This window comes from Engraulis encrasicolus, chromosome 6 (genome assembly GCF_034702125.1).
Source record: "Engraulis encrasicolus isolate BLACKSEA-1 chromosome 6, IST_EnEncr_1.0, whole genome shotgun sequence".
Lineage (NCBI taxonomy): Eukaryota > Metazoa > Chordata > Actinopteri > Clupeiformes > Engraulidae > Engraulis > Engraulis encrasicolus.
Window position 1 is genome coordinate 22,853,915 of NC_085862.1, and position 12,500 is coordinate 22,866,414.

Consider the following 12,500-nt stretch of genomic DNA (forward strand, 5'->3'; position numbering starts at 1 on the left):
TCCATTTTAGTCAAGACATTTCTTTATTTAATAAGTTATTCATGAAGATTTAGCAATATTGCTCTGTAGCGAAGGGGAGTATAGTTGCCCAGCTGGGACTCGAACCCAGACGTTTTGGGGTAGTAAAACGGGGCTCTGACCGCTACACCAAAGAGCCAGGCTCGTTGGTATGTTAGTCAGAACACACCCACAACCCTAGTGATGGTCACTCTATCACACTGCCTTCCCCTTCGGGAAGCGCACCCGTGCGCTTCACACAGACATGGTGTCCCTCACGTAACTGCCCATCATGCTTCTCCCATCCAGTGTGCCCCATCATCAATGCTTCACCCATCACTGGGGTCCCTCATCTTGGGGGTCTCTCACATGGAATTACGGCTCACACACAATGGGTACGCTTCCGATGGCCTAACGGTAGTCATCCCACTTCTGACACCATTTGTAGCGAAGGGGAGTATAGTTGCCGAACCCAGACGTTCTGGGGTAGTAAACCAGGCTCTGACCGCTATACCAAAGAGCCAGGCTGGTTGATATGTTAGTCAGAACACACCCACAACCCTAGTGATGGTCACTCTATCACATGCTCCGTTCAGAGGAGTCCCCTGACTTTCTTGAGCACCATGAAAAAGCAGAGAGCTGGGAGACTGTTGCAACATCAGGGGATGCTCGTCCAATTTAGGATTAAGAGACCTAACTAGGTAGATAGACTATTCATCATCCTTTTGGGAATTTATCTGGTGCCATTTACAGTGCGTCTGATGCCGTTACAAGCAGAAAGGTGCAATAGACAAACACCATACCCTCCCCCACACCCCACAGGACAAAAGACTCAATGAAATTGGACAAACCATCTCATATCTTAAATACAGTGCAGTTCTTCAAACAAGTGCAAAGTGTCATTCAGGTACAATCTTACAGTTGGACCCTTATTTAACAGGGACGTACTAGTAGATATAACTGATCTGAACCTCCTGCCTGAAGGCAACAACTCATATGCCCAATATAAGGGGTGTGAGACGTCAATACAGATACTGTAGCATGTGGCTTCTTTGCCATCCTTGTTGTTATAGTCATGGCCATGCTATTTCATGACTGGCAAACACTCTTGCTGGCCATGTTAATTATCTTGTAAAAACTTGTTTTTATTTGCTACAGACAAGGAAGAGTACCAAGAAGCACAGAACAAAAACATGAATTGCTCTCAACAAAGGAATAGTAGAAAAGCTGCATCATGTCTCTATCCACTCTGAATTGCAGAGGCAGCACGTGACTACCATTGCCTGGTCAGAACTAACGCTGATGCTAGATTTTTGTGTGTTCTTGTGTGTCTAACTCTGTGATTAAACCCCTAAAATCTGTTGTAATACTATACCAGTAATGTACAAATGTCATGTCACACAGCAGACTGCAGTGATATTATGGTGTATGAGTGAGAGGGTCAGTCAAGCAACACTACCAAGGCACACACATGTGCACACACACATGCATGCATGCACGCACGCACGTACACATGCATGCACGCAAGCACACATGCGAGTGCACACACACACACACACACACACACACACACACACACACACACACACACACACACACACACACACACACACACACACACACACACACACACACACACACACACACACACACACACACACACACACACACATACACACACACACACACACACGGCCTGTATCAGTGTAGTGGAGCAGGAGCAGGAGCAGCAGGGTCAGGTGTGTGCAGATCAATAGGTGTTGTAATTAGGGTCTGTCTGTCTGTCTGTCTGTCTGTCTGTCTGTCTGTCTGTCTGTCTGTCTGTCTGTCTGTCTCTCTGTCTGATGGAAGCTACAGGGCACTCTGGCTCTCTAGCCTTATGGGACTCTTACAACTGAGTGTGTGCGCTTACACACACACACACACACATACACACACACACACACATTGATTTCCAGAACACACAGAAATACCAAACACAAGGGCTTCGCTTTCAATTCACTTTTCCTCTGTGGGCGTTCCCCCATCAGCTGATCTTCTGTTTCTGTGTAGCATAATGGAGTACATCGTTTAATCCCCTGAGTGTGTGTGTGTGTGGGGGGGGGGGGGGGGTGCATGTGTGCATGCGTATGTGTGTGTGACAAAGACAGAGAAACATGCTTGGGTTTGTAGGTGCTCTGTGTTTCACATGGATTTGTGTGTACGTGTGTGTGTCTGTGTCTCTGTGTCTGTGTGTCTGTGTGTGTGCACGCGTGTATGTGAACATGTGTATGTGAACATGTGTTTGTACAAGGGTCCCACTCTTCCGTGGCAGACCCAAGGGATCTATCCAGATGTGCATTCCCTTCTGTGCTGCCCTGAATCCCCCATCACACACACACACACACACACACACACACACACACACACACACACACACACACACACACACACACACACACACACACACACACACACACACACACACACACACACACACACACACACACACACCACACACACACACACACACCTTTGTGTAGGAAAGTACAGGAGCTGGGACGAGAATATGTGTGCCTATTTATGTGACCACATGTCACCTGTGTGTCTTTCAAGAGATAAATCACATATGGTTGCCTAGCTGCCGATACTCTCTTCAGTCCTGTTTGTAGTTAGGGAAAGATATGGATATTTTGGGAAATCTGTGAACTAATTTCTTACCAATAGATTTTTTTACCATGTGTTCTTACAGGTGTCTGGACACACCTCACAATTTATCCACGGCCAAATCCAATGGGAATTTCCGTGACACCCCGTCAAAGTTGGGGTGCACAGAAGGCCTGTCTAAAAATTGGAACACTGCAGATTGGGGGGAAAGGATGCATAATGGGTCATAACTTCTGAAGTAAACTACATACAGAGACAAATGAACACATTTTTCCATACATTACTGACCTCAGTGAATTCCAATTGAGGGGTTATATTTTTGGACATTTGACCACATTTGAACTCCGTTTTTGGTCAAAAACGGCAAAAAATTGCCTTAAATGTGTAGAAATGTTCATTTTTTAAATCATATTTCCAAGTTGTGTCCATTATAACCACTTGCTCTTCATTTCTCATTTACAGTATGACAATATACTGTATATAGTCTGGATTTGATTATTCTATTGGTATTAAGCTGAAATAATAACCCAAAGTTTACCATTTTTAACCCTTTAATGCCCTAGACTGGAACCCAGACAAAAGGTTGCAGAAGGGGCCATAACTTCTGAAGTAAATTACATACAGAGAGAAATTAACACATTTGTCCATACAATAGTGACCCAGTGAATACAATTGTGTGGTTTTGGACATTTGACCACATTTAAACTGCGCTTTTGGTCAAAAAACGGCAAATAAATGGCTTTAAAAGTGTAGAAATTCAGTCATATTTTCACGCTTTATTGCATCCGTTTTCACCTCTAGCTCTTTATTTCTCATTTAAAGGATGACAATATACAGAATAAGGTATGGATTTGATTATTTTAATGGTATTAAGCTGAAATTATACCCCAAAGTTTACATTTTTAACCCTTTAATGCCCTAGACTGGAGCCCGGAAAATGATTAAAAAAATGTCAGAATGTGGGAAGTTTGGAGGTAAACCACATACAAACACAAATGAGCATATTTTCCCATACAATACTGACCCAAGAAATGAAACGGAGTGTTTTTTTTCTTTTTTACTTTTGATCAAACTTAAAATGAACAAACTGTCATAGACGTCAGTGTGGTGGAGGTGCAATTAGGTGGGCGGGGGCTGGTCACTGGTAGTAGTTGGGGTGTGTGTGTGGGGGGGGTTGGTAAATTTCCTCTATGTTTTTTTTCTGAGAGTTATGCATCTCTGAAGTATATATCTGTATATCTGTACGATAGCTGGATCACCCCCCTCTTTGGTAAATATGCCATTTGAAGAAAGAAAAAAAAGAAAACCGCCTAAGTTTCGCTTAGACCACTTCTGGCTGTTATTCCAGCTTTCTACAGTGGTTTGAATATACATTTAACCTGATAGTTACACCATCCAGTTTGTCATTTTTATTTATGTTTCAAAATAAAATGATGTAATATGGCAATTCATGCCTTATCAAATCATACATAATTGCATCACTGCTAATAATAGCTTTTGTTAGAGATTAAAAAAAAAAAAAAAAAAAAAAAGTTGTACTGTATCTAGGTATACACTCTACGACCACTTAATTAGGTACAAGGAATGCAAATTATCGATTAATCATTATTTGATAGCACTTATCGATTGACTTACGATTAATTGATAAAGCAGCGTTTTCCGCCCGAAAATCTCAATGTTTTCTCGAAAAAAACCTTCTAAAAAATATAAAAAAAATTAACTAAAAATTGAGATAAATAAACACAAATTTAAATTAATTCTATTTCAATTCTTTAATCCAAAGGTGATTTAAATATTTCCACTATTCACACCCCTCTTCACACACACTCTTCACATGCCCATTTCACCTGGGTCTCTTGTCAGTTGAAACTGTCGATGAATGTTTTTTAATCGATTAACGCATTTAATCGATTAAAGTCGATTCATCGATTAATCGTTTGCATCCTATTAGGTACACCTTGCTAGTGCTCTATTGGACCCCTTTTTGCTTTACAGAACTGCTTTAACTGCCTTCAACGATACTCAGGCAGGCTGTGGCATTCCAGCCATAGTTCAAATGGTGCTAAAGCCCTTATGAAATCAACCATGGTTTTACTATAGTAAAGTAACCATGGTTTCTCTAAGTACTCTGAACAACCCATAGTATTACAATGGCTTATGCATGCTTTTTGGGTAACCATGAAAATTGGAGCATGGTTATTTATGTTTTTCACGGTTTTTTTCAGTATGGTTTGTGTCCATGTTTTAACCATAGCCACAAACCATGCTCAATAAACCATGATTAACTTTGGATTTCATGGTCACCCAAAAAAAAACTTTTTTCACATCCGTGGTGTAATGGTTAGGGAGTTGGATTGAAGTTCACTGAGTTGCAGGTTCAAATCCCATCCTTACCTCTCCCTACACCTTCATGACTGAAGTGTCGTTGAGCAAGGCATCTGAACCCACATTGCTCCAAGGATTGTCACCAATATGTGTTGCATAAAAAGCAGCAGCTACAGAATTAGTCCAATGTTAGTGAGCCTTGTGTGAGTTATAGCCTCATTTTCCTGTTCTTAGCTGATTGTAGAGGCATCTGGTGTGGTTTTCTGGTTCGACCATGCTGTGCATTCAGAGGATGCTCTAATGTACGTGTTTTCTGAAATACTCAAGCAAGCCCATCTCCCTTGGATTTAGTGGTGCTCAGCTGTATCTGGTTAGCCTGGCACCCACCACAAAGTGCTCTAAGCTGTAGATAAATTCGGTGGAGGTAAAGAAAAGGGTAAATGCTACTGGGGAATGTGGTTTCCTGTGGTGCACAGCAGGAAGCTGACAGGAGGGGTCAACTGTCCTGGGCCCAGGGAGAGATGGGCCCCAAGAATTTCCGGTCTCCATTACATTGAATAGTATTGAGTTGGGGGCTCCCCTTTCTGATGGCTTTGTTGTTCTGGGCACAGCCAAAGCAGTCAGCGGTCCTGAGTACCAGTGCTACTGACGGCACACACTCTGAAGTTAGGTCCCCCAGTCTGACAAACTGGGGGGGAGATGGGAGTCTGTGAATCCAGTTTACCAGGTCAAGCCACAACCCCACCCCCAGCAGTTAATAGTTGTGTTTGCAATTCCGCAGATATTTGCATGATCACAATGAGACCTGCATGGTCTTAAAAAGGTGGGGTTGAATGCTTGGCAAAAAAGGGGGACAGAAATATCTAATGTGACTTCCCAAGACATAAAAAGCAGCTTCATGAAGTAGTGGGTGAACTTCGTCACAAATATGTGGTATGGGACACTCAATTCACGTCAACAAGATGACTGCCAATCAGGGCATATTACTGACGACATGGTGGTGGGGGAGGCTGCACAAGTAGCCAAAGCCAGCAGTCTGGCTAGAAACCGGCTAGAAGCCACACTCCAAGCAGCTTCATGAGCTGAAGAGACTACACAGGACTGCCACTTTTCCATATAGTGCAGATCCGTCTGGGCATGGACGCCCGTGCAAGGAGAAAGGAAAACTGGCCACGATGCCAAAAACAATAAAAGCTGCCCCCTCCAAGAGTACCTGAAAACACCAAAATGCTGCCTAGGGCATGAATGGCCATCCAGGTACTTTGCTCATAAATGTGCGTTACGCCCCTATATGGGGGAAAACAAACTGAATGTCTCATTAACTCACATGCTACATTGGCTAGCCTAAATGAATACAGTCCATGCTTCTACACGGCTTTTTGGCTATATTATTTGAACAACTGGCAAAACAACACGTTTCGGCATGTTGCACGTGAACAACGCTGGTCTACAGGTCCTTATCTTTCGTTTATTAAACCCCAACACCACATTTGACCTGGATTGGCTGTTTCCCCCCCACAAATGGTCATAACGCACAAAAAACGTGGAAAACGTCATGCCGTTCATGAGTATTGTTGCCTACCGGTCACATGATGAGCCCTGTCACAGCAGATTGCTGTTAGGAATTAAAGGCACATGTCTCATCATGCTACAAATGCATTTCTTATGTACCTTTTTCATTGCCAGTGCAATAGTAGAGAAGTAAATTTCCATTTTAATTCAAAAATATAAATCTGATGCATTTATTAGGTTGTGCTTACCTTACAGAAAAGTAAAAAACTATTTCTAATGTATACCCATATTATGGCATTTGTCATATAATTCAACTCCCTTGGTGAAAGGTTAACATTGTCACAACACTATGGATTGACAGCATGATTCTACAGTAGTTGAGTTTTTTTATTATTAGAAAATAGGCTCTCAATTGTAAAACCAATTGTCGGCCATGGTTTATAGGCTATACAATTTACATGTAATGAATTCCTCTATGTCTGTCAACGTCAAGGACTATGTAAGTAATGGTAAAGTGATGCTTGGAAGGTTCTATGGCCTGTTGTTAGTGGGTAGACAAAAAGTCACTTTTCAGAAAATCCCCCTTAGGGACAGGTTCTTTAGAGGATGTAAACGTTAAATCCAACAGCTATGATGTCTAACTTGCTATCAGACAACTATACTCCAGAGACACACAGGTTTTGAAAATATATAGGCCTACGCNAGGGGTGGCCAACCAGTCAGAGACCAAGAGCCACATTTTGTAATGTGTCATAGCAAAGAGCCACATCGGCACACAAACATCACGCGGGAATATAAACATGCACACACCCACCAACATGGGCATCACCCATCCTTCTCGCACCACAGACCAGCATACACAACAACACATGGGCATGAACATCAGCCATCTCTTCCTTTCTCACACAGACACACAGACACACACACAAAGTGTCAGATTGATGTTACACTCCAACTTAATGGCCTGACTACAAGACCATCCTGAATATAAGATGACCCCCCCCCCCCCTTTTTTTAACTGCTTCAATTTTTGGGGGGAAAGGGTTTTTTCAAGATAAAATGTTGTTTTACATAAGAAGATAAGGGTACACAGGTTAAAATCATGTTAATAAATTCTTTCATATTTTAATAAAACACGTTTCACAGCATAATATCCATGAGCACTCTTTATAACAGAGCACGAAGTAACGCGCCACAAAGATTATCCGCCTCTCTTAGCTCATTCGGGGGTTAGGCGCACAGGCACCGCTTTCTTGCGCACAGATCATCATTGGATGTCTGACGACAACACCCAAACTTAACAAGGTGGTTAGTCAAATCGCCGTTCATTTTCCACATTAATGTTTCAGCGGGTGCTGACAGGGGGCCAGGGGAAAAATCAAAGTTTTCTTTTTGAGACTAAAAACTGAGCGTCGGACAAGCGACAAGTCGATTGAAAATTGTTTTCCCACCTGCACGCTGTCTGCCCGCGCCGCTTTGATAATGACTGATAGACCACGGCCGGACATTCACCGCGGAAAAACCAGGATAGAACATTATTTTTGGCGCTATTTGTCTATAGCCCGTGACGATTTTAAACTAAAAACACAAGTTCACTTTCGGGTCAATAACATGAAACACTCCTCCTAACAGAGCGCAGAGATGGCAACGCAGGACAGAGATTCTGGCGCATCTCTGCTCCAGACGCCTTTCTCTTCACATTTGCACATTTATAACCGCCATATCCGAGCAATAGAATCCACAAATATGGACAGCACTTTCTATCGACCTTATTGAGGAGTGATGGCCCAAATCTTTCAGGTTAAAACATTTTTGCCGCTATTTTGTCTAGTCAGCGAAAGACGCGTTCACTTTTTAAAGCGTTATTTTTAGAACATAGGCTTAGGCCTAAATCACGTCTTGTATTTGCAGTAACAAAAGTCACACACCAACGTGATCATTCAGGACACATTTAGGCAAGGCCTACTACAGTACCAAGACTACAGGGCACTTATTTGCCATCGTTCTAATCAACTTTGTGTGCGCAATTCCAATGCATATTGCCTATGGGACATAAACACAAACATGGACATGGACGCAAGAGCCGCAAGACACCAGGCAAAGAGCCGCATGCGGCTCGAGAGCCGCGGGTTAGCCACCTATGGCCTACGCAGTGAGAATTTGCCTGGCACTGACCCCATTTTTGGGTCCTTGGCACAGATAAACACAGATTTTCCATACAATGCTGACCCAAGAAACGACATGAAGTGGTTGTTTTTTACTTTTGGCAACACTTGCACAGCATTCTTGGACAAAATAAGCAATAAATGACCTAAAATGTGTCCAAAAAAATCATGACCCTTTCATTGTTTCCAATGTTATTGTGTGCTTTTTTTTTACCACCTCTTTATTTATCATGTACCGAATCAATTTGATTATTGTATTGGGTATTAATCTGAAACAGAATCTCACTTCAGTGAATCTTTTGCATCAAACCTGAAAAGCCAAAATAGAGTAGGCCTATAAAGTGGACTTAAACTGATTAAAATTCTTAGTTTAAAACGAATGAAAAGACGGTGATTTTCAACACATTTTAGGCTGTTTTGTCCTGTAATTCAGTTTAAATGTGGTCAAATGTCAAAACCCACCACTCCATTTCATTTCTTGGGTCAGTAATTGTATGGGACCAAAATTGTACTTATTTTTGTCTGCATGCCTTTTACCTCCAAAGTTATTCCTCATTAACCCTGACAGTTTTATCATTTTTCCAGGTTCCAGTCTAGGGCATTAAAGGGTTTAAAAATGTAAACTTTGGGGTACTATTTCAGCTTAATACAAATTAAATAATCAAATCCATACCTTATACTGTATATTGTCATCTTTAAATGAGAAATAAAAGAGCAAGAGGTGAAAACAGGACACAATAAAACTTAAAAATTATGACTGAATTTCTACATTTTTAAGCGATTTTTGCAGTTTTTTGACCAAGAGCGCCGTTTAAATGTATTTGAACAAATGTCCAAAACCACTCAATTGTATTCACTGGGCCACTATTGTATGGACAAATGTGTTAATTTGTCTCTGTATGTAATTTACTTCAGAAGTTATGGCCCCTTCTGCAACCTTTTGTCTGGGTTCCGTCTAGGGCATTAAAGGGTTAAAAATGGTAAAGTTTGGGTTATTATTTCAGCTTAATACCAATAGAATAATCAAACCCAGACTATATACAATATATTATCATACTGTAAATGAGAAATGAAGAGCAAGTGGTTATAATGGACACAACTTGGAAATATGATTAAAAAAATTGAACATTTCTAAAAACATTTAAGGCCGTTTTTTGTCGTTTTTGACCAAAAACGGGGTTCAAATGTGGTCAAATGTCCAAAAATACCCCTCAATTGAATTCACTGGGTCAGTAATGTGTGGAAAAATTTGTTCATTTGTCTCTGTATGTAATTTACTTCAGAAGTTATGACCCATTATGCATCCTTTCCCCCCAATCTGCAGTGTTCCAATTTTTAGATAGGCCTTCTGTGCACCCCAACTTTGACGGGGTGTCACGGAAATTCCCATTGGATTTGGCCGTGGATAAATTGTGAGGTGTGTCCAGACACCTGTAAGAACACATGGTAAAAAATCTATTGGTAAGAAATTAGTTCACAGATTTCCCAAAATATCCATATCTTTCCCTAACTATTTCCCTGTTTCAGAAAATGTGGTGTCTCACAACTCTTCATACTTGCCACCAGAGTCATGAGTACAAAAGCAACTGAATTGTCTTTGGAGCTTGGGGAAGATTCAGTTTTCCTCCAAAGGCCTCTTGAGTTCTGGCCCACTGAGCGAGATAGTAGCTCACAAGTCTTTTCAAATGTTCAAATGTCTTTTAAGCTCCAAAAAGAAGTCAAGTTGTTTACAAATTAGCTCTAGAGTAACTTGACTGGAAACAGAGAAATGGATGTGCTACTGTGTATCTAAGCTTGATGCACCAGCAGTACCCTTTTCAAGACTGTGGCAAGTTCCCCCCTGCTTACTATAACGTAGGTCCCTACTGAAAACCAATGTAGTGTTTGGTGAGGTACAATGATATATCTCCAGATCTCCTTTCGTACAGTTTTTTTTGTACCTAAAATGGTACCAGAGAGATACTACATGATCTCATATTGTAATTTGGCGAGTACATAATTATAATATAATTTTCCATTTGATATTCCATTTCTATGTGTGTGCATACATGTATGTCTTTGTGCTGGTGTTTTGACTCTTATCAATGTGTGTGTGGCGGCTGAGCTGACTCCTCTGTGTCCTTGTCTCCTAGGTCATCTGGGCTTCCAGGACAGTTTCGTCACGCCCGGGGTCTTCACCGTCTCAGAGTTGGTGCGCGTCTCCCAAAGTAAGTACCTCGTCAAGAATATTGCCTTGTCTCCTGACTGTTGTAGCCATTTGTCTTCTTTTGCAAGCCGCTTTGGATAATTAGTTGTACTGTGCACAAGCCCTTTGGGATTCGAAATCAAGTGTAGTGTATGAAAGGGACTAACAACAGGACTACATGTGAAAATATATATTTTTGGGGCTTTTCATTAGCCTTACCTGACAGGACAGTGAAGGTAGTGACAGGAAGTGAGTGGGCCGAGAGAGACGGGTAATGGTTGGCAAAGGACCCGGGCCGAGAGTCGAATCCGGGTCGACCGCACAGCAAACGAGTGCCCCACCATTTGCGCCACGGCAGGGCCTGTTTGAGCATTTTAAAGTTTTGTCAGTTGCATCCAGACACACTTCAGCCCAACTTCATACACTCCAACATGTCCGTTCCAGTCACCTCACTGCTCCCCACTGTCCATTTGGAGCCGTCCTGCACTTAGCTGTAATATTTGCTGAGAGCAAGACTATGTAATAGGTACCCCATATACAGCTCTGTATCACAAGCATATTGCACATGTGTGGATGGAAAAGGTCCCCTACAGGTACATGCTCTCTCTCCTTAAACTGTTAGAGTGTAAGAACTTTACAGTATGTTTCGATTTTTGTTATTCCATTAAATATCTTTATAGTCAAGTCAAGTCAAGTCAGCTTTGTCAATTACTTCATATACACAGGGCATACAAGGACATTGAAATGATGTTTCTGTCTATCCCATGCAAAGACATATGGTGTGTTCCAATACTCGTACTATCCGCCCTTTCCGCACTGTGTTTGGGTACGCAGGGTGTTCCATTTCTAATCGCGGCGGTAAAGTGTACTGTAAATTACCCGGATAATGTCCCCAAAACGGCCATTTTTCGAAGTGTGGAGTTACTGTACACTTTTCACACTCAACAGCCGCCATGTTTGTTACGTAGTTGAGTGTCAGATCTGTCAAACGACTGAATATCCGTGATAACAGCATAGTTTTGATTTGAAAGACAAACGCCATGTGTATTAGAGGCAGGGGTAACTTCAAAAAGTGTCAGAATAAGGAACAGTGCCCTCCGTGATTAATTGCATATTGACGGTTGGTAAACTCTGATGACACGCGACCAACCGTCATTTCCGTTAAGTGTATCAGACAGAACGGGAATCGGAATGTACTCGCCTCGTGAATCGCGGAGGGTGGAAAGGGTACTTCACTGCACTTAAACAAGGTACACAGTACAGAGGGCGAATAATGGAACACACCAATAGATATACACAGGACTGACATTAACAACACAGACAATGTGCAAGACAGGGCCAATAACAGTGTAGTACTAGGTAATAGAAGTTAGTAATGAGGTGATACATAATACTTGAAAACTTTTAACATATAGTAAGAAATGGAGGCCAAGACATGAAGATAAGAACAAGGCTAGTGTACAGCACACAGTCCAGTCTACAAGTGTCCCTAATGCACAAGCCTACAGTGCAGCTCCATGTGGAGACAGGGAAATTGAATTCAAAAGTGATTTATGATGAAACATTGCACACACCGATTATGGGATACTTTTTATTTTTTGGAAAAGTCACAGAACAAATTGATCGCGTTTAACATTCATTCGTGCTAATGTGCGTTGCACTGGTTATAA

At 41.7% G+C, this 12,500-nt stretch overlaps 1 protein-coding gene across 6 annotated transcripts in view; it reads left to right on the forward strand.

Annotated features, from left to right (window-relative positions):
* nfia (nuclear factor I/A) overlaps nt 1–12,500 on the forward strand; it is a 204,500-nt gene that overhangs the window by 145,257 nt on the left and 46,743 nt on the right. For all 6 annotated transcript variants that reach the window (XM_063200960.1, XM_063200961.1, XM_063200964.1 and 3 more), the window contains exon 4: nt 10,778–10,852. In XM_063200960.1, the coding sequence (XP_063057030.1) occupies nt 10,778–10,852 (75 nt within the window). The remainder of the gene's footprint in view (nt 1–10,777; nt 10,853–12,500) is intronic.